General features: G+C 40.8%; 1 protein-coding gene across 9 annotated transcripts in view; it reads right to left on the reverse strand.

Moving 5' to 3' along the window:
• Positions 1 to 1,448: 1,448 nt before the first annotated feature.
• Positions 1,449 to 26,924, reverse strand: part of MITF (melanocyte inducing transcription factor) — a 109,915-nt gene continuing 84,439 nt past the window's right edge. For 2 of the 9 annotated variants that reach the window (XM_050904601.1, XM_050904600.1), the window contains 8 exons: positions 19,793 to 20,020; positions 18,623 to 18,706; positions 17,159 to 17,254; positions 11,159 to 11,276; positions 7,875 to 7,949; positions 6,763 to 6,838; positions 4,910 to 5,057; positions 1,449 to 2,173 (listed from right to left, as the gene is read on the reverse strand). In XM_050904601.1, the coding sequence (XP_050760558.1) occupies positions 1,772 to 2,173; positions 4,910 to 5,057; positions 6,763 to 6,838; positions 7,875 to 7,949; positions 11,159 to 11,276; positions 17,159 to 17,254; positions 18,623 to 18,706; positions 19,793 to 20,020 (1,227 nt within the window). In that variant the 3' untranslated portion in view covers positions 1,449 to 1,771. Of the gene's footprint in view, positions 2,174 to 4,909; positions 5,058 to 6,762; positions 6,839 to 7,874; positions 7,950 to 11,158; positions 11,277 to 17,158; positions 17,255 to 18,622; positions 18,707 to 19,792; positions 20,021 to 21,146; positions 21,180 to 26,924 lie in introns of those variants that run through there. The other 7 variants (XM_050904602.1, XM_050904605.1, XM_050904608.1 and 4 more) reach the window with 6 other exon arrangements.

A 26,924-nucleotide genomic window follows, 5' to 3' on the forward strand; every position in this document is an offset into this window, starting at 1 on the left:
GTAATTTCCAGTGTAGCACAAAGGAGAACGGGAAGCTCTTGTTTTCTATACATAGGCACCATGCTACACTTCAACGTCCTATAAAACATCACCCTAAAGCTCTCTCCTATGCCACACTTCAGTCAGTGCTAGTCGAGGAAGACTACAACTAGAGTTTAAGGCACTTCATTCTGAATGAGATACGCTTGCGAGTCAGCTGTAGGCTGCTATTGAGAAATCCATTCAATCCGTCTAGCTCGTAACACCACACGTCACCTCTGTAAAACACCTAGGCTGGATATAATACAAGTATAACTACCGTTATTGCATAGGACTACACTTGAGTAGATAATGCACCGAACTACTTTTACAACATTGTTGCATGTTAAAAATTAATAACATTGTTATCAAGTAACAGTTATTTGCAGATACAGTAATTTACTCTTTTTTTTGTTTGTTTTTTTTCTTATGTCAGCCCCAGTGCTGAAATAAAACACAAATTACTATAACGGGTATATCAACTACATAGTTATGTTTCCAAGCATATTACTACTTTTTTCTGTATCACTAAAAATAAATATGTAAGTTCAGTTTCTCTACAGAGTCGTTTTATTACCTAATCTAAATTTGTACTCTACCTTAAATGTGTTTAAAAACATTTTCAAAGTGAGACTGTAATATACAAAATATTCTCAAAATCTCTCTTAAAACACAGAACCCTGCATAAAAGCTTCCTTTCAAGTGTTTACAAAGAACGCAGAAAACTTCCAATGAGTTTTAAAAATGTCAAAAAATTCTTGCAATATTAAGAGGCAAAAATCTTACAAATGAAATACAAATATATTTAAAACAAAAAGTTGAGGATAACTAAGGAATCCATGCAAATCAAAATAAACTGTACAATGCAATTTAAAAAAAATAAAGCCAATCAGATATGTACAACATAATGTGCCCAGCTGATAAAATGCATCAATTTTTTTTTGTCCAAAGAGTGTATACCAACTTACAGTGCTCCTGCTTGGTTTACTGTTGGCAAGCCATCAATGCGTGTTACAAAACAAAATAAAAATCTAAGAGAAAAACTCGAACCATGATCAAAAGGAAAACCCAAATCAGCTCAGAGTAAAATTAAATGGCACTCTGAGAAAGAGACTCGCATCTCCCTGCAGTTTTCAGCAACAGCATTTTATATCACAATCAACACAATCAGGATGTCTTAACACTTCTTTTTTGTTTTGTTTTGTTTGTATTCTGAGTGGAGTAGGGTGGGTATTTTTCCCTAAACACTTTTCATGTAAAGACCAACGTTTGAGGGACACTGTATCTTTAAGGCAGCACTATTCAATTAATACAATTACAAATTGGACTTTGTTTTTTTGTTTCTTTACATTCTTTAACTTTACATTTTGTTTCCAAGTAAATAGGTTGCATTTACAATTCTACGATTCCCCCCCACCCCCCACCCCCAGTAGAAAGAGACTCTTCATTTGTAATTCTATTGCTTTGAGTAGATTTGACCAGTTCAAAGTTCTTGGCGAATCCAGTTCACAGATACTGTACATACGCTGTACAATATTTTGGAGGCATTGGTAGTTTTAAAATAGAATATACAAGTTTCTTCACAAAAATTCTAAAAAAAATCCTATATATATAATATATACACACACGCACACACACTGGGCTACTGATGAAGCACAAGGAAAAAAAAATCAAAAAATTCTACAAAAAGGTAAATTATTTAATCTACTGATCAAGAAACAAAGCAGTTTATGAAAGGTGTGCCAAGTACATGCTAACAAGCATGATCGGTGTCCTCCATGCTCACGCTGCTCCGCCTGCTACTCGTCTTCGATGCTCCAGGAGACACAGAGGAAAGTAGCGGGTCAGTTACTCCGACAGGAGAGAGGGTATCGTCCATCAAGATATCTTCCAGTTTGGATCCCATTTTTGCAGGAACGCTGTAAGTGCCAGTCGGTTCAGTCACATTTCCGAGGTTGTCGCTGAAGGTGATGGTACCGTCAGTGAGATCGAGGGTGGTAGTGCAAGACAGGTCTGTGTGGTGCGGCATGATGTCTTGGTTGCAGTTGTCCAGCACAGGTTCTTGTTTGATGACCCTGTTGACCATATCAGGGGAGCAAAGGCCTGTAGATGGAACAAGGGACAGTCCGTGTGCCCGAGCTTGCATCTCAAGTTCCTGCAAAGGAGGATAAGGGACAAATTAAAAAAATCCGAAAGCAAATTCTGTCATCTTATGCTCTTGTGTACTGTGACTTACAGTTTCCTTCTGTTGGACACAAACCATTTCCTCCCTTTCCAATAGTGACAAGTGCTTGCACCTTGTACACTTCTGCCCTGCAGATTTTCACCTGAACGTCAGTCTCTTGAAGAGGCGGGTGAACACCACCCCACACAGGTCCTTCGCACTGCTCCTCAGAACCTACACCACAACCAAACCCCAGCGCCCTGTAGAACAGACACTTTTCTCCTCGGGACTCTTCTCAAACCAGTGCCACGGTAGGCAAGTTTGGCATCAGGTCAGGTGAGGAAAGCATTTAAAGGTGGGGGGGAGAAATAGCAGAAGCGTACACTGAACACTTTTTAAAAAAAGTCATATGTGAAGGCGTAGCACGTCTACATGATGCTTGTCATTTCCTGCTGAGATACTGGAAGGGACATTTCTCATTCTACAAGTCTGGTAGAGCTGGAAGGAAAGAGGTCAGCCAAAACTGAGCAACGCTATTGCTGCACTGAAAAATTATCAGCAAGTCACAGGAAGGCTTTAGGCTTCACACACAACCAGGATTCTTCTAATCTTCATGAAAAGTTTAAATCCCACCTTCACATTTAATCATATAGATGCACTTGCCTGAAGACAGATAACAGAAGAATTCACTTAAATGCCCTTTCTCAAATGCAGCAGTAAGAGAGATGTTTTGCTTCTACTTATGCATTGTATTAGGCAGTCACAATCACTGTTGTGATTGTACTGTTTCTGGATATTCCTATCACTGAGGCTGATTAATAGCCTTTTTTCCATTTTCAAGCTAAGACAACAAGCTTGTAATGGCACACTGCAAGATCAACGGAGAAGAGGGAACAAGGAAGCACTTCTTCCATCAGCTAATGTGCCAAAATCAGGAGTTCCTTATTCTGTGCTTAATCAGAATCAACACAAAAAGGGAAAAATACGGACTTTAGGTTATTTGCTGCCAGATGCATTGCCCATTATTCAAGGCTCTGCTGTCTACGTTATTTTGATTGAAGGAGCCGCCAGAGCAGATGGATAATGCAAAGGAAGATGAAAGATGCTTAAAAAGTGATCTGACTTAGCTTTGAAATACCACTGCTTGATGTCACTCTGCAGAAGGGTTGTGCTTCTTTATCGTCTCACTCTAGCAAACAGATTGCTCAACAAAGTACAAAAACTGTGCTGAAGCTCAAACCCAGCCTGTTCTATTTTAAAGCTGTTACTGCCGCACTTGACTCTCAGGTATTTGTAGCTTCATTATCTACTTTGTGGATTAGCCGTGCTGTGGTTCAAGGGTCTCCTGACACAGCAGCCAGCCTGGCACACTGCAGCCTGCATGCAGAGTTCAGCTGTTCGCACTGCAGGTGAGCAGCAACACGAGAATATCTGGGACGTGGCTGTCTCCATGTTACGTGTTCTTAGACCCAATTCTAGATATACTGCTTTAACTACCCTTTTATGGAGAGGGGTGGTTATGCAGCTATCTTTGCCCACCTGGAGAACAGAGCTGACAACAAAAGCTCTGTAGGGTGCAAGGCTAAGGTTTCCTATCCAGCTTGAGGTGAAGGCAAAGGAATTAATTAGAGGAACGGAGTTCTCACCCCTAAATCTCTGTGTAATACAGGCTATTGGGAACCTGGGTAAATCTAACAAGGCAACAACCCACAGAGAAAACATATTCATACCACCTACTGCTTTTCAGTGTTGAAAAGGAGAACTGTTTTATAGTCCTACTGACTTCAAGGAACAAAGACGACAACCAACCATAGCTCCTCGGACAAAAAAAAGCAGCTCAACATCCATAGCTCTTGGCTGTCTTGCTGCGAAAACTCTTGGAGCCCTCACATTAGGTGTGCTTCTCTGCAACTGCTCTCAGACAAGCCAGGGCAGCCTCAACGTTAAATACAGCTGCCAGTCCCCAAGATACCTACAGTGAACTCAAGATGCAGTGCTGCAGTGTCTGTCACCAATACTGCCCTCCCCACCCATTTTGTCCTGAGAGCAGCGTTTACCCTCCACCAGAAAGCAGATGACAGATTCCTGCAGAGCATCAGGGAGAGGCTGATCGAGAGAAGAAATAAGAGATCAGATGTAGAAGACTGCAATCTGCAGAGCTTCTCTGACAGATAGGGCCTAGATTGGTCCCCACACAATTTAGAAAACCCACAAGCAAAACAAAAAGATTTCATTTATTGCCACTTGTCCGAAACCGCTTCAGAAGAAAAGAAAACAAGCACTAAAGCAACAGGTCAAAAAAACTCCACAAACAAGACAACTAAAGTGAACACACTCCCAAACAGCTGAACTGAATTTCATCACTAGCAACAAATAGATCATATATGACGTTCCATTTTCTTAGGTCTGGCACCCAGAAAAAAATACTACCATATAAATCTTTTTTTATAGTATGGCTTGCAACTTATGTCGGCCATGGTAGAACAAAAGTAGACCAGCCATAAGTGCTTTACTAGACTATCGGGAATTTAATTTTTTTTTTTTTTTAAACTAATGTATCCTGGTTTTTTTTCCGGAAAAATCTCTGCAGACATCTCAGCATTGGTCACCATTAATTAAAATGGTGGCTCCTTCTAACCCACATTCCTACGAACAAGGTTCAGTTACCATTATTTGCAGTCACACACTGCGACAGCAAGAGCATTTGCAGCTTATTTATCAGCAAACCTGTATTCTGAGCAGCAGGTGCCTGTTGGCATGCTCCAACTTCTTCTGTCTGTTCTCAAGCTCCTTGGTACGTTGCTGTTCTCTTTGCAGCTTACGGATGTAGTCCACTGACGCTTTTAGAATAGTTCCCTTATTCCAGCGCATATCCCTTTGAAATCAATAACAAAGGAAGAGTTAAGGCTCTCAGGGATGCTTTCTTTTATAGTCATTCCCTTCACATCGGCAGCTATGATTACACCTCATATATACATAACACCTGGCTAATATTTATTCCGAGTTTATGAATACAGAAGGCATTTGAAAGGCACTAGAGGGGGCCAGAGTACAGCTATGGCGAAGCAGACCGCAGCCAGCCCCGGCCCAGCCGAAGGACGCAGAGCCCAGGCGCTGCCCTGCGGCCTGGGCCCAGGCTCCCCGCAGCCCCCCGGGACCGAGCCCCTGCCTCCGGTACGGTTTGGGCCCAGCACTGTGCAAGAGCGACTGAAGACCAGGGGCTCCTTTCGTTGCCTTACGGCAAGGCTGCAAGACAACAACAACAAACAACGAAACCCCACAAGACTCTTCTCAAATATCGCACGGCTTGCTATCTGGGTGATGCCTTATTTGAGCTGGGGAATTAAAAGGACCATATATAACCTGGTGCTTCTGTGGGAGAAGGACCTGAGGCCCTTGAGCTCCCAAGTAGCAGCAAGCAATAGTCCTCCTGGTGGCACTGTATCACAGCTGTGTTACCGTAGGAAGAGAAGAGCCCAATACAGCAGCATATTCAGACGCTTTAAACTTAAACTCTGGATAAAATACAAATGCCACATTGCAGCCTAGGGGTGATGGTTCTTCACTCAGGGGGTACATGGCTCCCATACTGCTTTTCCCACATTATTCCTCCCACATTCGCTTGAGAGGGAGAGGCTGCCTGCATCATCTTCTCCCTCACATCATCCTACTCTGTTTAAATAAAAAGTTTACTGCAGACTATCAGACCAAAGATCCACCTGTCCCGTAGGTTGATACTGTGCAATATTGTCTTGCTTGCCTTAGAGGAAGCTAAAGAGCCTCTCTGAAGAGTAGCTGTTAGTTGCTCTATGAGCAATTGCCTTAAAATAATGGAAACTCTTCCCCAAAAGGGTCACAGGGCATTGATTCAGATTTAAGTGAGACTTTCAAGCTCCAGAGCAAGGGAGGTTCCTTGCTATTCAATCAGCATTGGGAAAGTGTTAAGACAAGTTAGTAGCAGTAAAATTACCTAAAAGAACTACTGGGAAATTACCACAAACACTAGCAAATTATCAGTGAACAGACACACAGCTACGCTCTTTATTTTTCTTGGAGGGAAGGGGAATATGATGGCTTCCCAGATAAACTGCTCTCCATTTTCACAGAAAGAGGGATTTGTTCTGTCTCGCCAAGCTATGACATCTAATAAATTAAAAGAATCATTTAGCAAGACAAGCAGCCAGGCAGCCAGCTAAGCAGCGAGACTAGACTAAAGTTTCATATCCTGACAACTCTACCTCTGGTAAGGCAGTCATTCCTAGCACCAACCCCAGCCCTGCCAAAGCACAGGGTCCTGCTGGATGCTGAGCTGCTGCACAACGGTACGGTGACTGTTTTGTGACAAAAATAATCAAATTAATATAAACTTCAGCAAGTTCCAAAAGGGAAAAAAATAAACCCCAAAACAATCTTCAAAAAATGTAATGGAATCTTCAAGCATTTCTACAGTCATGGAGTACCAAGATCATAAAATAAAACTCAGGATTTTTTTTTTTTTTTGGTAAATTCTTGTTCTCCCCTAAGATTTTTTTACTTTTAACATCTCCCTCCCACAGTCTCCTTGGACAGATTATACTTACGGGTCATTTGACTTGGGTATCAAAGTGCCTAGTTCTTTTATACGATCATTAATATTAAATCTTCTTCTTCGTTCAACTTTAGGAAAAACAGCACAAATGTTACAAGTAATATTCACACTTAATTACAACATATAAAGTGTTTCATCAAAGATTTCTTTAAGCGCCTTTGATGTGTTCGCCTGAAGCTTAAACTCCAGTGAGAGAGTAATTTATTTTGCTCTCCTACACATGGACACACTAAGACAGAAGTTCTGTCTGTACTGTAAAAATGTGGGACTGCTGAAGTGGCAGAGTTAAACTGAGACTCTAAAAAACCAGGATGGCTGTGTTAGCATAGGACTCAACTGAGAAGCAAATGTATTCCTAGGGAAAAGCATCACAGAAAAATTCAGAGACAAGAATTTAGATGCTCAAGGAAATCCTAAAGCAGGAAGAGGGACAAAATGTATAGTCTCTTTTTTAAAGTACTCTTCCAGATGCAACATTTCAAGGATCCAAAAGTCAAACTTAAATACCAATTTTCCAGCATTAGCTTTTCATGCTATGGAAAAGGCTTCTGAATAGCTCAAGGCATGAAACAGTTCCTTTTTTCTAGTAATATAAAGTAAAAGATCCTTAAGTTGTCATTTTGTAAGTCATAAGATGCTCATTATTTTAAAATGTTTTTTTTCCAACTTGGAAATACGTGTTCCCTTCAAAAATGGAATTTATAAAATTGCCACACTGAGGGCACACACTGATGTCTGAAGTCACAAACTGACCACATATCTAAGATTTTAGATTAATCTTAAAAAAAAAAAGGGCAAAATTGTGCAAGGTGGATTTGTTAAAAGCAACCGGATCAAATGTTGTTCCCAGTAATTCCATTGATAACAACCACCCGTTCACTTGGCTTATTGAAAAAAAATAAAAATAGAGTTTAAAATTCAATAGTAGATTTAAGTACACATTTCATAAGAATTCGAGATACTTGATCTATGGGCATAACATAATGAACTGGTACTATATACTACATGCAGTGACCCATTCAGATTTAAAACAGCAGCATTCGAACACTTAATGCCTCAAATCATTACTAGAATCAGTGCAAAATGTGAAGAACCATTACTTACTCAAGTTGTGATTGTCTTTCTTTTGCCTCTCCTTAGCCAACGCTCTTGCTTCTGACTCTGTAGGAAAAATACATGCTGTGCATGTGAATGAAGTAATTAGAATTAAAGTAATTCAAACACAACATTTCAGTCTGTGAAACATTTGCGCAGGAAGCCTGACTGACATTTGTGAAACCAATTATTACACCCATTCCAATGAGTGAGAAGGGCCTGCACAGCAAGCTGTGACTGCCAGAACACAACACTGGTGTTGAACTTCACCCCTGCACCTGCGGAGCATCTCTTCCCACACTTCCCATACTGAATTCCGTGACGAGAACGTTTCCCAGGGAGGCCCTGATTCAGCAAGGTATTTGAGGACAACAAACTGCTGAAATTCAACATACCTTCTCCTACGTTTACATACAGCCGGCACGCTTACGTACCACGCAGAAGCTGAACCAGAGGAACAGCATGCTTATTGCATTGCTACCTGCGCAGGATGTGAAGCAGTCAGGAGTCAGAGGCTCTACTCATGGGAATTAAGGCTACGTCCCTTTGTGGCACGTGCATGCACATCATCACAAGACTCAAGGTATAACTTAAGCGACCTATTAAAAATGCTGTATTTTCCAGCTACACTAACTGTTCTCATTATATGAAAAAAAGATGAAAAATTCAACACCTTTATTAACAATAATGTTAGAAAACAATGGTCCTTGCTTCAGGAAAAGCAAAAAGAAAAATAATGACAACCATGCTGCACATCAGTTGTCTCCTCAACTCAGAACTGCTCTTAACCTTGTTCCACACATTTATTATTGGACTTCAGCATGCAATAGTTCAGGCAAAAGCATAACTAAATTTGTTATTGTCAGTTTTCATCTGATCTTACATTTCTCAAGCAATTTTAAGTATCTTCATGTTTGCTCTACCCCTTTGAATTTTTGAAAAAGGTGAGGTCATTAATCCTTGCCCTGTTGCATTTAAATCTCAAAACCAGCAAGCATTATTTAGTTTCACAGTAAGTCAGTGAGAAGGAATGAGTGTATGATCTATTATTACACATTCCATTATGGAAACAAACCCCCTCACTGACTCCAACAAGTTTCTTTCCTGTATTATTTTATTTTTAAGGAATATGGATTATTTCCCACCCAATTCAAAACAACAGGTGATAAGGGTTTCCCTTGGAGTACTGGAAGCTTACAACTTCATTGCTTAGAATACAGAGCTACCCCAATATTATACACAGTATAACAAGACATATCCTTTTCTATGCTAGGCTCCCACAAAAAGGTTTGAAAGACCATTGCATGCCTTAATGAAATTTGGGCTTAATCTGACATTGTCTTACGAAACAGATATGAGGTTTGTAAGGCCAAAACTGATAGAAACTGCACTGCTGGGTGAGCAGGATTCCCATTAAATGCTTCAGTAACTACAGCTGAGAACTCACAACCATCATCAACATCAGCTGCTGGGATAACAGATTTGATTTTTTGGGGGGTTCTTCATCATTTTGATATTTATGCAGCAGGATGAAGAAAAGTTTCTGACAAACGCTAGATTTAAATACTGCAAGCTCTCTCCAGTCTAGCTGGAGAGCAGCAAAATCGGGAAACGGAGAACCAAAAGACTCCTGCCTGCAATAACATGCCGATTTTAAAATCACTGCCTGTCAGAAAGCACCATCAATAGTGATTTCTGCACAAAGGCCTGGCCAGATCAGTGTCAAAGGGACTGCTGTTAAATTTGAGTTTAATTCCTAAACGTCTCCTAAATTAAATGCAATCTGCTAGCATATATTTTGAACAGAAAAAGCACTCACCTAAATTGTTTCTGTGTACAGGTGAATGTAGCACATAGATAGTTAACTTAGTTCAGGTCTATTTTGACATACTGAGGACTTCCATAAGACCACTTCACTCACTGATTTCCCCTCTCTTTCTCCCTTCTTTGCCTGAAGTCTTACACAACCGTCTGCAGTGAATCCACCAGCCTTGACATCTGACAAGTTGGATGTCTAGTTTGCAGTCTACAGCCACCTTTAACTTTCTACAACTGGGGCAATGAAACTGTCTGTAATGAAGGACATTGAGTAGTTCTCATCCCCTCCCACCCTCCTCTTAACATAGTTCCACTGCTGTACAAGCTTTTCTTTTTCTAGCGGCCACAAATCCTTGTGCAGTTTGTGTGCCTTCATTTGGTGCTGAACTAAAATTTTGTGCAGTCATATAAATGCAAATATCTGCCAGCTCATAGATGTAGCATTTCCTCCTGAGAAGCCGACTCCTGGGCTATTAAAACTGCTCTACTTAAACTAATTCCTGCCCAGAACCTGCTTTGCAACTGAGTCAGCCTGTGAGTTTTCACAACAGAAACCCAGAAAGGTGACAGACAAGAAAGAAACTATGCCTCTACCATACTGCATACAGTATGACTCCCTGCTGGGCTTAAGAACAGCCATTTCTAGGTATTAAGATGATTTTGTCATCGGTTCTAGAATAGATCTCCACTTGTTCTTCCTGTGGACAAGCTTGCCTTGTATACTGTACCCTACATGTGGTTATATCCTTTCAAGTGAAGCAGAACAGCAAAAATAAAACATGCTTGAGAATCTGAAATTTATTATTTCTTCCTTCATACTATTTAACTTCTGTACACATGTGCTTGAGAGGAAGAGGCTTTTAATGTCCCCCTTCCCTCCCCCTGCCTCCCACGGCTTGTTCAGAGCACTGCCAGAGGAACCGACACGACAAGATATTTACAGGATACTTCATTTTCATCTTAATTTAAGAGATGCATATTCTCTCTCGAGTGCCTAATTTTATATTTTCTAGGATCTAGGTGTCCAGATTTCATATTACAACAGGTTATTTGTTCATTACTGCCCTCCCCTACTAGAGTAAAGCCTCAACATGTAGCATTCCTTGACATGAATCCCACAGAGACTCCAGATGTGAAGTTGTTAAAGTTTGGTGTTGATAGAGCAAATAACAAGCCCAAACTAGAAAACAGCTCCGCAAGAGATCCATGGAAGCTTCCTGTGACACAATGTTTTCAATGTGCAGATTTGACTATAACAACTAGGGACTTTATCTTAACTTCACAGTGAACACACACAGGCCCACACATGAACACAACTGCATTGCAGGCTAATACGTCTGCTAAAAAATGGTCCGCAAAGCAAAAAGTAACTATTCATCCATATATTCTCTCTCATAACAGAAATTATGTCCAATATCACCCGAATTCAAAACAATTATACTATTGCTCCAAGGTGGTATTTTAGACATATTTACCTGTGAGCTCTCTTTTTATATTAGGAAGATTAGCTGGACATGAGTTGCTGATGTTTAGTCCTGGAGGAGGCATGCTTTGGTTGCCATAAAGGTCAATCAAATTGCCAGACACAGGCAACTGGAAAAGATAAACAAGGAAAAGGATCATTTGGTTTGCCCTTATGAAAGGCTTTGTACAGAAGAACAGAGTTAGGATCGGCTAAGAAATCTGTGCTCTTTTCAATGTGCAAACAGAGCGTGCAATAAGGTCAGCAAAAGTCACAGATATGCACAGGCATGAGGAATAAAACACCTACATTGGGCAAATTCTGTCCTCTCTCCTCAAGAATACACAGACAGAGAACGTGCAGAAGAGGTAATTGCTGACAATATTGCTGTATTGTTGCTCCTTATTTTTCAGTGAAACTATTACATCTGTACCCCCCTCACTTCTCTTACTCAAAACATCTGAAAGAGCCTACAGAACTCTCCTGGAGGAAGCCCCCCTTCTTCCAGGAATACGTGAGTGAAAGTACTTAGCAATTTGTCACATGCTTGAGGAAGAACATTGTATTAATCATTCCCATTTTTCCTGAGATTTGAAAGCTACCTACACAGAAAACATTTAACTTTAACTTGTTTTTTGCCTTACGTAACAAGAACACGCATCAGTAGGAGGAAGACTATTTTTACATTAAGTTTCCTCAATTACTTGTTCATTCTGCTATTCTTATTTAGGTATGTTTAAGAAGGAGATTTATACAGAAATAGGATAGTATTCCAACAAGACTTATCAAAGCTATCCCTTTAAATTGAAAGGTATTTAAAGAAGTTTACATTTATCCTGAGTGGATTATTTTACCCATCTCTTTTTTTGTTTTCAAACTAGGTTTTGAAAAGACAGGTATAAAACACTTTAATAGCTTATCTGAGTGGCAATACTTCTTATCATCCCTGCTGCAAAGAAAACCAATCCCTCCGAGACACTGATCCTGCAGAGATTAGAGTAAGCATTAACTTTACACCCATGTAAATAATGCTGTCAAATACAACCGAGTGAGTCACAGCCTGGACAATTAAACTCCTACTGATGGTCCTTGCCAGACTGAGACCTAAGAAAATTTCTCTGCCACGTGGAGCTACCGTGAGAAGCAAAGTTGATATGCATTCATTAAAGTACCACCAGCTAGAAGCCATGCTGATACTTGTCTTGAACAGACAGTGGCCAACAACAAAGTCCCCTGACTCAATCTTTAAGTGACAGAGGAACAACGTAACTGAATTCTCACCAAGATTCAACCTTACAATTCCTTGCCCTTCCCTTAGCTCTTGAATGCAATATTAAAAAAAAAAAAGAAGGGGAAAAAAAGGAACATCTATAATAAAGCTAAGGTCACAGCTGTGCATCACAGACTATGGTCCCAGTTGTGACCTACCCACATGAATGTCAGGGTGACCACTCACTCTCACTGCTCTACAAGGCTGACCCTTGTGTCTCTTGGCCCCTCAAATGCATCCATGACACAGGCACAGCAATAGCGTCATACACTCTTCTGACTTGGATGTGCTTTTTCTATTCATGCTCCTAAGCATGGGGAGAGCACAAAGACCTTGTTTGTAGCCCAGAGACTTGGAAGTTCCAAACCAGACATGTGAAATCTAATTAGGAATTTCAGGGAATAAAACAAAATTTTTTTTTTTTTTTTTTGGCAGAAATCTAGAAACTAGCATCTCAAAGCCTGGGTAAAGCAGCGAGGTTATAATGAAACATGGAGGACAGTTGAGGTCACCAAGCTGCTTTCCTTACTGCAAGATGGACCCTGCTTGTTACAACAAGTTTGTGATTTCCCCCCCCCCCCCCCCCCCAAAGGTGTCAACACTGTGCCACATTTCCACACAGGACCTGTGTAAGCAATCACCACAAAATGGGACAGTAATGCAGGCAGCAGCTGCTGAATCTGCACACTGAAGCCCTGCAGAAGTTGCAAGCACCAGAGGAACTCAACCAAGAGCTATGCAACAACCAAAGCACAAGCACTGCTGAGGCAGCATTAGCTAAATAAAAGGAAGATGAAGGGAGAAATTTGCACAGCTGCTAAACGTTGCAGCTTTGCATATACGCATGAATGCTTATCAAGGAAATTTACATTAGAGGTGGATGCCAACAGTCTCAGTTTAAATCAGTGATCCATACACAAAGAGACTGATCGGCTTCTTTCTTTGACTACTTTTCCCAGCAAGCTGAACTCCACAGGTCAAAGCTTCAGGTTTAATTTTTTACTATGAGTGTGACTACATGTATGGTCCACACTCAGCATAAGCCTCTGAGAAGCTTCTTCTCCAAGACGGCTGCAAGTCACATCTTTGGGACTAACTTTGTACAATTCCTTTCAAATTCAATATATAAAGTGCATACAACACTTCAGCTCGTCTCACATGGCTAAAATACCTGTAGTTAAAGATAAGCTAAAAATTGAGGCACAACCTCTGTTCACAATTATATTCCAGGTCCCAGAGGAATAAAATGAGTTGACTTGTAAGGTAAAAGACCAACAATCATTAGTGCAGAGTTTAGGGAACTGGAAAGGGGAGAGGATCCCTATGCTGAGGGCATTGGTTTGAGATAGACAAGTCAGTAGTGCTGTGAGCACACAAAAGCAGCCACTAGGCTGAAATGGGTCAAAAAAAAAAAAAACAAACCAGAATGAGCTTATAATGGACACAATGCAGTGACAACTAGACTTTTATTTCAAATGCTTCCTATTGGAAGAAACTGGAAAAAATTAAACAGTTTGCAAACATTTCAGCTCTAATCTATTAAGACAGTCAAGCCTTTCATCGCTTTCCTCAAGTACAAAGAGACAGGAAAACATGCAAAACTCCCACAGCCATTTCATTGGGAAGATGGAGTCTCAAAACTTTGAGAAAGACATGGAATTTTCTGGTGCTAAGGAGGCTCCTTCCCTGTCTTCTCCAAACTCTAGCATGTTTCCAATCTAAATATGCTTTCCTTAAGGCTTTCTTAGCTACTTCTGGCTAAGAAGAAATTTAAATACAGCATCACTCAGATCATCCACCTTTACTCTCCCAAAAAGTAAACGAAGGAAGAGTGGCTTATGCCAGGCTTAGCTTGTTATCTTCATTGAAATAGCATGGTCTAAAATGCCTTCATTTGTGAGATTTCATATTTCTAGGCCTTGGCTTCGCAAGGTGCACAAACATACCAAGTAAAACAAATTTCAGCCTTCCTATCACTTTGCATCTGCCTTTTTTTTCCCCTTTTTTTAAAATCACTACTTTTATATAACAGAAATTTCAAATATGGTAATTATTACTGCAGATTCATCACAGTGTACATTTAGGGGAGTCTGAGGCTTTCCTTTCTCCTCCACTAGTCCAACAAAACAAGCACCCACATTCAGGTCATTCGGGCTCTGTATAAAATCACTGAGACATCAGCTGTGTGATCAACAAGGCTGTTTCTAAGGTATCAGTACACACTGGAATTGATTCTGTTCCCCAGCTCATGCAGCTTACAATGTATTGTGCTGTTCCCTTACCTATAAGCACACGCTCACCAACAGTCCCTGAAACAAGACTCCTCTCTACTTCTAGAGTTTAACTTCCACAGGAAAGTCACATTTAGAAGTGGAGCTGCACATACCCACACGGCTTTCAATGTCAGTCTCTTGCTAGAACTGATTCGTTGGATGAATCAGTTGTCATCTCAACTTGGCATACAAGAGTACTTTGCACAGTACCTAGCAATTCAATTACTAGGTCATAGCTATAGAGAAAACCCTCTCGGCAAACTAGTGACCATTTTGTGACACCTTTCACCACAGAAGCAAAGCCAGTTAACTTGTGACCCAATACCAAAGTTTACAAACACTTCCACAAGCAGTTGATTGCAATGAGCCCTTTTCAATTAAGAGGTACTTGGAAACTTCCCTTAGCTCGCTCTACATAGAAATCTCTGATTTTGCTTATCAATTAAGTACTGTTACCAAATGTAACAAACTGGTCCTTTTGTTCTTTGTTGGTTATGGAACAATAGCAGCCTTTGTCGCAGTCTCAGCACAGCTATTTATAGGTTGCGTCTCTTTAGAGACCATTTCCTCTCTTGATTTCTTCCACCGCCCCTTAGCTCAGTCTACAGACATTAATTCCTTATTAGTAAAATGTTGTGTGTTTTAAGAGCTAAATCCTGTTCCAAAAGTGTCTGTTACATCAGGTTCACTTTTTTCCCAAACCAATTGTTGGTTCAATTTCCACCTCTTCAGGATTGGTACCAGGCTAATTCAGAGACTGAAATATGCTTTTTGCATCCAGCAATTTAAATCTATTAGTAAAGAAGTCTTAATTCTACTATTTCATATCCTTATTTTACAGACTTCACCACATACAGTTGGCAACTTCTGAAATTTCACAGCAAATGTGGATCAGGCAGTCTTTACAAGGCTTGTCGTCACGCAGGAAGCAGGAGGGATGCAGACTACCCTAAATATCGATATTGACTACATGGACTCCTTGCATCAAAAGAGTGTGTGCAGAGTACCATTATGTCCTTGCCTGGAAGCAAAGAGCCACTGCTGTGGTCCCCGTGAAATGAAAGAGGAAGAAAAGCACAAAGAAATCCAAGTCCCCTCTAATTTAACAGGTCCCAGTCCAATGGAACTTCAGAGAAAGGACTCCAGAAGAACCTGATCCCTCAACTAAAAAAAAAAAAAAAACAAAAACCAAAAAACAAAACCAAAAAAAAACCCCCACACCAAAAAAAAGAGTAACTATCTTGAAAACTATCTTTTTCATGGTTTTTAAGTTTTCCTCTCAAATTCCAGGACAGATGCACTTTTCAAGTCATCTTAGATTAAAGGAAAATTCATTCTTTCCGGTAGGACTCGGCAGTTATTTCTCTGTCTACTCAAAGGGCACTATTTAGCAAGGGATGCTGGTGGGCTGTTTCCTGTGGCATGCACCACATCTCCGAGAGGGCTGTGGGAATCTGTGGGAGCGTAGGACTAGGTTAACATGACATCAGACGGGTACTGTCAGCAAATGTAAACCTATGCTACAAAACTGATGCTATGTGGTAAGCTGTAGATTTTGGCACTAGATAAAAAAGAAATAGACGCCAGCCCTGGCAGACATCTACTCAGCCAGATCTAACAGCACTTAAGCCTAAAGCAAAAAAATTCACTGGAGCTACAAAAGATCAAAATAAGATTATGCCAGAAGTATGATTATATTAATGCTTGCAGCAATGTGAACTAGCAAACAGAACCAGCAACTCGGAGGTAACCTGTGCCTTCCCTCGCTGACCGACTTTTGCACCTCTGTGCTCTTGTCTTTTGCCACAGGCTTCCTACGTCCCCTTCCCCCATTCAGTTTTTAAGCTTCTTTATTTCTTCCCCTTTCGTTTGTTTTGAAGTTTGGTTTTTATATTTTTTTTCCTCCCCCTAAATTTTGTAACATCTTTGCTGTCATCTAGCTAGGGACTTCTCTCCATTTAAAATCAGGTTAAGCTAAAGCTATGATGTTAGAGCTAACACTTAAACTAGAGCATCTCTGGACAGGGATGCTAACACATGCTTAAGCATGGCGTACAATTTCTTATTCGAACATGACAGGAACCTGGGGTGCCAGAGGTTCCTTCTAGGCTTTCTGAAGCCAAGTGTAATGTCCATGGTGATCTTTAATATCGATGGGTACGAGCTCGCTCCTGTTAGCCCAGTTCACTCCTCTGTTAAAATCCTCTCACGGACTAACTTGACTTTGAAATAAAAAAAAGCAAAATTGTCCTTTGTATTCCCTTGACCTGACTCCAGCTTGCGTTTTTAAATTCATGTTTTTCACTGCAACTGTATACCTTAAGCTCTTCAAAGAAAAACTAATTACAGTCTATGGGACAATACAATAACTACTTAATTGCTTGAAAAAAAAGTCATGCTACAGTTTTGCGTTCTCTCAGGAAAGACAATTAGACTTAACAGGGAAACCAGAAGGAAAGGACCATTGTACCGTATTTGCCATTTGCAGGGCTGGGTCCATCAAGCCAAGGATTTCTTCATTGTAACTTGACTCCAGACTAATTATGTCATCAATCACATCATCCATCTGCAGCAGAAGAGGTGGACAAAGAAAAGCAAAAGTGTTATCAAAACCACTAGGATACAGAGGCCTGACAAAGCACTTCAGCCACACACCGGCTCTCTGCAGCACAGCACAGGTGCCTGTGCAGTTCTGCCACGCTCCAAATCCAATCCGTCAGCCATAACTCCCGCTATTCAGCTAGGACAGTCACGTCATGACAAAGTTGAGGCTTCATGGTCTAACCCACTCCTCCCACCAGCAGTTACCCTACACTACCTGCCCACGGACACACTGTTCCTCCCAGGAACAGCAGAGGAGATAACTCCTCGTAGAACGAGCTACGCTAACGACATGAATCCCTCTCCCCCGCGCAGCACTGCCTGCCTACCCTCCACCTCTCTCCTCTAGTTGTAGGGTCAAAACCTGCGTACAGACGGTAACGCCCGAGCCTCTGACACCTGCAGGGGAAGGAGAGGGAACAAAGGCTTGCTGCTGGGTAACAGGCTGCCTGCCCTCAACAACTGAATCCGTTGGATTCACGTCCCTCATACACCCTCCCAGGAAGCACCACCCAAGAGCAGCTCAGAGATGATTTTAGGTGGTGCAAGCCATCTTCTTTCTCGGGCTGGGCCAGAAGGTGCCTCTGTAAGCTCCTGCACGGTCAGGAGAAACAGAGCCCTCCAAAGCACCCGTGCAGGTGCTCTGAACTGTCCTGCAGGATTATTTCCTTTTTGCTCACTATAAAAAAGGAGCTTAAATGACAGTCACCTACAAAATCAATGCATAACGTTGATGATAGAAATAGTAGTGTATGGGATTTTTGTATCAGCTCCAGAACGTGTGATCAGAACAAATTACACTGACTGGAAGTGAGGACAAGAAAGGAACTAACAGTTACAGCCCGTATGTGAAGTCTCGTTACTAGGAATAAAAAACTAAAAAAACCCTTAGTTTAAAAAAAAAAAAAAAAAAAAAAAAAGATGACTACTAAGGACTAATTACCACGGATGGATTAAAGTCTTCTCATATCATTTTTTTAAACGCAAGTGTGATCTGAATAGAAATGTGGTCTTAGAAACTATGAGGACAAGAACACATACATGCAGTCTTGGGAAAACTGCATTAGAAAAGATTTTCTGAAATGGGATCGTAAAGCACGGTTGATATGTTCTGCTATAGCGTTGCAGTGCTAGACAAGCACTAGCCCTCTTCGGATGTCTTAATGCACTTTTGACATCAATGCTAATAAACAATGTTGTTTTGTTCCTTAAATACATCTTATATTCAACTTCTTAAAGACACTATGGGGCAAGTTTATTCTTCAACATAACTTCAAAGAAACATGCTCATTAGAAAGGGGACCTGTGCTCCAACTCCTGTGTCATCCAGTACCTGCATGCATGATGCTCGTGAGTGTGTATTCAGAGCCGGGCACTCACTCTCAATCCTGCTTTGCTCTTCAAATTTATAAAATCCCTGCAGAAATAAAAAGGAAAAAAAGAAAAAAAAAAAAAAAAAGAAAAAGCAAAGCATGGATCTGAGTTCATGGCACAGTCTCAGTCCCAAAAAGAGCACGATCGAAACAGCGTCATGCACACATGTGCCTGATGACACAGCAAAGTGAAGTTGTAAATATCTTGAGGAAAAAAAGATTTGGGTACAACCAGGATGATAGGACAGAACTATTTGATTTTCATTTCTTTCGAAGCTATGGAGCACAAGTAATTTCTCTTGCATGTGCAAAATGTTCTGTAATAACTGTTTCTCAAAGTTGCATAATGTTTTCCTCACAGAGGGCATCTGTATTAAAATCTGGCACAAAGGCTTGCGGGGGGAGGATGAGGGGACACGAGGAGCTCTACAATTGTCTCCCATTTGTCATGTTACAGAAATATTGACATGATTCTTACACTTGTTAACATCTTTCAAATCATCTTCCTTCGGCACCTGAGCACACATGTAACATCCAACTAAGTTTTTGCCAGCAAAGATTAAGACAAGGTTGCGAAAGACTTCTTGGCATAGGCTAGTGAAGTCTTATATTTGCAGCACTGAGCTCATGAAACGGCAATCAGTAACATTTTAGGGTATATTAGCTGGGATAACCTGGCCTTCCGGCTAAGCAAGAGACTTGCTCAAATTTCACTGTAAAAATACCTAAAATATCTCAAAAAGCTTTGTGTTTTTCAGTTATTTTTGCTATGCTCTTTGCTCTTTCTACACTGAATGAGCCACAAATAACATTATTCCAGAAAGCTACAGCTTACAAAACTGCTTTGTGTTCTCCAAAGGTCAATTATTCACTGCGTGCATCAGGCAAGGGGAGGGGATATAGTTTTAATAAGCATAAACTAGCTAAAATAGCTCAAAGAAGAGGAAGTTAGGGGGACACAGGTTTTTTTGTCAAAATGTTCTATGCAAATATATATTCATCAGACACACAGTAGCTGCATTTTCAAAGTGAACAGTTCAGAAAAGATGATAAACATAACATCTTAACAATGAGCAAATATAGTTGCAATTCCATTTTACCAAAGAATATGCACAGCGAGAGCGTATTACCTCTTTTTCACAGTTGGAGTTAAGGGTAAGCATAGCCATCGGACTGTTGGGCGCGCTGCTTCCAGTTCCAGGCGGCATGACATGATCACCGGGCTGGTTTGGACATGGCAAGCTCAGGGCTTGGTTGGCATGTTTATTTGCTAGAGTGGTAGAGAGGTACTGCTTTACCTGCTGCCGCTGGGCTTGCTGAATATGGTACTTGGTTGGATTCTCAAGGTGAGTCTGCACCTGTATGACACAATTTAAAAAGTGCTTTATTGTTTTACAACATCATTATACGTGCTACTGATTTGAGCTATACATTTGTGACATATATACCAGCTAAGCATTTGACTTAAAGTACAAACCTGTGCAGCTCCACGGAAGTCAACAGCGCTTCACTAATTCACATTTGGTGGCAAGAAATCAGTTTATGAGCTAGTGTTAGTAATAAGTGACTTATTAATGGTAAACCAAGAAGTTCCACTTATTTTTCTACAACATGAGATTTTTCGCTTCAAGCCAATGCTCAGGTTTTCCATTTTATACAGATACTCCAGAACAGACAGTTCTGCGTGCAGACCTTCAGCTACGTGACATTTAGTTTTCACTAAAATATGGAGAAACAAGTTGCACTGCAGGACTCATTTTACTTGTTAGTAGCTACCACTTAAAACCAAACAGAATGGATTGCTATCCTTTATTAGATGTCAAGTAACAGAGAGATCAAAAGGTTTGTTGTTGGTTTTTTAGGTTTTGATTTTTTTTTTTTTTTTTAAAGTAACACATTGGTTAAAAAAAAGGAATACACCATTTTTTTGCCCACAAATTATTTATATCTCAGATACATGGCCTAAAGCATATACAAATAAGACAGCCTGTTTATAAACACATTATGCAAATAAGACATAAGAAGTGTTTCAGTTCAGATCAATCACTGTCCTCAGCAACAGCTATTTTTGTATTTAAGATAAGCTTTTCAGAACTTAGAATTTTTTTATATACAAAATATGAAAAACCTCATACCGAACTATCCTTGCGCACCCTAAATAAGCAAGAGAAGAAAGGCAATTTTTTTGCATGCAAAATTTTCACCATATCCTGGAAACTCTTTGTCACCTTTCTTTGATCATTAATGTTTTTATCGGAAGGTACAAAACAAACCAAAATATAATAATACTCTGAGAAGTTTTTTTGTTTTAAAACAGTTCCATTAAAGTGACTTTTGCTGTTACAAGTGACCATGTATGTCCCCCACTTATTTTTGTGGAAGAAATTAAATAAACCATACTAGATACTAGAGGAAAAGGATTTCCTGTATACTGTAAGCCTTCTTAGCAACAGGTTTTAAAATAAGTCTGCAATAACAACTCACCTGATAATGATTATACTCAAGCATTTCCAGCATACTACTTATAGGTTGTGAGAGAAGCGACTGCAATATCCTTTGCTCTATGCTACTCCAGGTTGAGGGATTCACATATGGAAGCACCATAAACAAGCTACCCCAAAACAGCAGAAGAAACTCGAATGCCACTGCTCAGACTTATAGTAACCTACGCTAATTAGCCACGCACGTAGAGAAACAAACAGTTCACACAGGGGCTCCTCTTGGAAGCTACGCAAGTTTAGCCCTAAGTATTGGTATTGGTTTTTTTTCCCCTGGCTTTGACATCATGCTTTTTCATAAACATAAAAGGACCTTTTAAGTGATGGGCTATCAAAGTCAGATTGACAGTTCGCTCAAGGCTAATTCGCTATTCATCTTTCGTTCCAGTACTAATAGACAATGGTGTTTTTCTTTAGCAGTAAGGTTAAAAGTTTTTAAGTACAGAGTAAGAACTAACTGAATAAATGCCCTACGAGCCTAACGCATATCCCCTGGCAGTGGGGTGCACTGGATAAACCCACGGGGCTACGCAGTCCTATCTTCAGCTTCCAGGCACAGCAGTCCACCGCCCTGCCCCACACAGCCACCGGTCCACCCAGGACCTGCAGCTGAACACGAAGGATTTCAAAAAGCTCTACCATGTCCTCAGCCTCCCTGATGCTTCAGAGCCCATTAATTCTGTCTCAATCTACAGCTGGAAGAAGTTTTCCAGTTCAGGAATGGCTGACAGCGGGCTAAATCATGTCCCAAATGCACTTATCTGCACTTGTACACAGTCACGGTACTCTGCACATTCCCTACACCTTCCAGAACTTACTTTTTCCTTTCTATTCAACTCCTTGACAAAAGCCTGCACTCAAGCACAGGCATCAAAAGCTGTTCAACTTGCATTATTTTCCAAAGTCTCTGCTGCACAGGGAAGCACACTTAAGATACCATTTCTAGAGAGTTTAATCTGATTTGTTGCACTAAATCGCAAGACAACACAATACAGAAGTCTGCTGTGATAAGTACAGCACTTGCTTTGTCAGTCCCAAACTGCGTTATCAATTTCCTAATCACCAGTGGTAAGAGTTACGCTACCCAGATAAGTCTATTTTTCACTTAAATTTTCATCTTCCAAGTAGATAGAGTTATCAGTAAATTAGTTCTTTTCGTAACACTTATCTTTGAGTATGTTATTTTAAAAACAAGCCCTACTTGTCTGACAGAATTTGCACATTCCTTTTCCTCCACAGGCATCAGATACCACAGCTATTCTCAGTAGTCACCCTGCCAAGGTGACAGGATGGAGCAAAGCCTCTCCTCTCTGCACTCATCTCCTACCCACCCTCCTTGCTCCCAGCAGAGGGACCGGCAAAATCCCAAGATCCACATCTCAACTGTGCATCACCAGATATTGTATTATTTATAATATATACTAATACACTGAACTGACTCCACTACATGTCAAGTTTTGAAACACACACTGCCTAATTGACATAGCATTTTTGTTGGCAAAACACACTTACTTCACAAGAACATACTTTCCCCAAGATTTTGTTGTATTATCCTACATTAGAATAGTTTGCGTTATTTTGCTACTCCATAATTTTTTTCTCCTTTTTTTCTTTTCTTTTTTTTTTTCCCCCTCAAAAAACGGGCTGTGCTGCCCTCAGTATGCCAGTGAAGGCAAGAAAAAAAAAAGTTGTGAAACAATCAAAGGAGCTGCATTCTTTCTCAAACTTTTAGGTTGCAGATTTCTAATTAATACAGAAGTGTAAATATTCTCTGAGAATTTTAATCTAGCTAAGAAGTCCATCCTCTTTGGTACAGGACAACAGATTTCAGCTGCAGTTCAGAAGCTACTGTCTGCTTTTTTCTTTTTTTTTCCCTTTTGGGGGGGGGGAGGCAATCTTTCTTCCTCTGCCCACCCTTACAGTGAATCTAACAGCTAGATAAACATTACTGCATATTTGTGTGCAGCATAACTGCAAAGGCAAATTATAGTCTAGTCAATTTAATTCCTGACACACCACACAGTCACTTTGGCTCACAGAAAAAGGTATATCCTTCTGGAAGTATTCTGAACAGTTATCCAGTAGACCACATTTTCATGTAGAGTCAACTCTTGCTACACAAGGGCAAGAAGTGACTCTGAGGAAATTAATTTACTGTCAGGTGTCTGGGCTTCAAATCAGTGGCAGCGGAGAAGATGCTCTATTGCCTTTACAGAAAAAGCCTACCAGAAGAACCATAGTCATTACACACTAGATATGCACAGTTCTCCAAGGACGTGTCACCTTCTCACACAAGTCCAGTAGCGAACTGAAGAACACAGAGAACTGCCTTTTCTGTCATTAAATTGCTCCAAAATGATGCAAACGAGAGATTCAGGGACTGAACATTTCCTTTTAATCTACAGCTGGTCAAACATACCTTCACATTTGAAAACAAGAACATACAATTATTCTCCGAATGGAGGAGAGCGACCTAACTATTGCCACCCTGCATGTCAGTGCAACAAGGACAGGAGCTCCCTCCCACAGGATGGAAGGAGCTTCACACATGTTCCTTCTTGGACAGACGTACCAGTTTCAACTACCCTTGCTCTGGCCAAGTGTGAGGCCTGACAGGCTACACAGAAGGCATCTGAAAAACTTTTGATTCTTCTTTGTGTCACTTACTGCTCTCTTGAGCTGCCTTACGAGCTCCATCATTGAAATCTGGTGGGGATTACCTTTATGAACTCAGTGCTTTTTGTTGAGACTTACTCTGTCTTTAGCCTAGAGCATCCTTTTCTGCAGTCTCTACATCAGAGAGTCCAAATGTGCCTACTTGGGCAAATGTCCCAAAATGTACCAGTCATGGTCAGCCTGTAGACAAGCCATAAAGCAGTCTTACTTTTTGACAAAATATCTCACAAGCAAAGAGCTGCAGAACAAACCCTAAAACAAAATTCCACTACCCTGAATTTGAAACGAGGAGCAAAAGCTTTGACTTAATCAAGATCTAATTTTGGTCCTCAGCCCCATCTTGCCTTTGGGGTGAAGAATAGTTCTTGTTGTTCTTCCAAATTCATGAGACACAAAGTGCAAGACAACGACAATTTATTGGTTTGGATACACTCCCTAAGAAATGTGTCTGAATGGGGACATGCAATAAAAACAGAACAACTTGAAGGTGAATACTCTGCATCCCCAACCATCTATCTCCAGGAATCTCAATGCAAGCTTTGCTGTAACATCACTAAACTGAGCAGAACATTGGTTTTTGGACATTTTGGTATTGGCAAGCAATAAGTAACGGAAAGAAGTAATGGAAGTATCATCTGCAGAAGTCTAGAAATTATTTAAGACAAGGTGGCAAAACCAGCTAAATTTATCACACCATAACAACAGAAGAATTTGGCTACAAGGAACTACAGATTGAGGATGGCCAAGTAGCAGCCTATTGCCTGGATTCAGCCCAGAAACACCTGGAAGAAGGCTGTACTTTCAATTTGTATTCAGGTGCATTTTCAATTTGCATGGTTATCAAGGGCCTGCTTACATGGGTAGCAGAATAACACTGCCTTAGAAGTAGAGGCCCAGAACTGGTTTCACGCTAGAACAGCCTCCAATGCCAGCTCAGCAGCATCTCCGCTAATCTCCATGGGCTAGCTCCATGCACTATCATTGCACCAGGTACTCCCGCACTATGAGTCTCACGGGTCAGCGATTCAAGCGCCATCCATTCTTGCCACGCTGACACTGAGCTAGTATGTTTTTTCTTGAGCTGAAGCACTGAGAAAAGCAGTATAAAGAAATCAGCTTGACTGCACCCATACGTAACCCACCTTAGGCCCTACAAGGCTGAGCTGTGCTGGAAAAGTTCTGGATGGAGCCACGCTGATGACTCAGCACTCGTCCCTCACTCTTTGGAGTATCTTAGAGAACAATGTTATCTCAAGCAGGGGAAAGGCTTTCTCATACCTTCACTAATCTCAACATCTGACTGCTAATTCCAGTGCATACATCTAGTTCAAGTATCAGAGTAAGGGAAAAACAGTTCCTGAGAAGCTGCCTATTTTCTTCCACATCACAGAAACAATAGTAATAACCGATATACGTAGAGCAGATTTTTCCCAGCCCTTGGGTCTAGTGTCAATCAAGCAAACATTTAATCAATGGCTTTCACTAGCTGGAAGCATACATACCCTATCAGTGGGAATTTTAGGTGTACTTCAGACTACGTTCTTCAAAATCCTTGTATTACATTACACATCAGTGACAGGAGTCCTGAGTAGACCCACATACTTCCTTCAATTTGAAAAACTAAAAATGTTTCCCATTAAGGTGATCGGGGGCTCAGGAATTTAACCACAAAGCATAGCTGCGTGCTTAAGCACAAAGCATACAGCTCAAATGCTTGTGTTGGCTTCACACAGGAAGTAACTGAAACAATACTTCTGATACTTGCTCCTCCTGTCAAGTCCTGCTGGGAATCACTCAGACTTAATTTACTAATAACTTGCTAATGATGGCAAGAGCTTGGAAGTGCTATGTGGCAACAGAGCAATGCACCCCTACTCCCAGCGGGTATGCACAGACCAAATCTCTTTTGTAGAGGCATACAAGAGAGTTCACTCTTGGGCAGGCACAGGGCAGGGAAGCCTATTGGCTTGGCCAATGTGTTTTGCACAGTGTAATCCAGAAATAAAATGGCTAATGATTAAAATAACGGTGAACTTATACCAGAATAAAAATCAGTAATTAGCTGTGGCTTTACTACCAATCATCCTCTAGGAAAACTTCAAGTTCATAGGACCATAGAATCATCTAGGTTGGAAAAGACCTTTATCGAGTCCAACCGTAGTTGGAAGTTGCTTAATTGCTGTAGGATCAAGCTTTGACCCACCAGTACTTCTGGACGAAGGTAACTAGGCTAAGTTAATTGGGCCTGTGTTATTTACATACTTATGAATTTGTCCATGCACGGGTTTGATTTGTTTGAAATGGGTAACTGCAGGAAGCAAGCACAAACGCAGCATATCCTGTGTTAAGAGTATTTCTTCAAGGTGGAACACTGTTTATTGGTTTTGCCATCTCAGTTACTACTCAAAGTCACAATGTGTTGCTTGTCACATCTCCCAGTACCACTGCTTTCAACCTCTCTTACCATCCAGGGAGAAATACGAAAAACATTATCTATTTCAGTGTGATCGCAGAATAGTTTTGTATGAACAGCCTTAGGTGCTGCAGTATTTAAAAAAACAAAACAAAACACCACCACCAAAAAACAAAAAAAAAAAAAACAAAAAACCCCACAAAACGCCAAAGTTACAAAACTTTGAAGCACTTAATAGTTGTTTTACTCACTTGTGGTCTTTCCTGTAACTATTCAACAATTTAACAAGCAATTTCATTGCCAAAACTTCTGCAGATATCCCTTTTACTACTGGTTTACTCATGTTCTCACAACATTCGCATGAAGTGAAGAAAAGGCAACCAGGCCAAGTAGAAAAACCATCAGGAACAAAGCATTAAATGAATTTGAGGAGAACAAAGCCAGTTCTGAAGTAGCCACACTTGAAACCCAGATGTCAGAGCAGGACTTGTCCACCCTGAGGACAGCGATCATGTCCCGCCTCAGGGAGCCCTGCCTGCACAGCTCTCCTCGCCTCCCAGGCCCAGCCGCCTCCTGGCCCCAGGACTTCCTTCGCCACCTCTTGGTCTTCCCACTTTTCATCTCCCCTTTTTTTCACGGCAGATATCACATCCCCATCTCTCTCACTCCCTCTGG

The sequence above is a fragment of the Gymnogyps californianus genome, chromosome 13 (genome assembly GCF_018139145.2).
Source record: "Gymnogyps californianus isolate 813 chromosome 13, ASM1813914v2, whole genome shotgun sequence".
NCBI classification, from domain to species: Eukaryota; Metazoa; Chordata; class Aves; order Accipitriformes; family Cathartidae; genus Gymnogyps; species Gymnogyps californianus.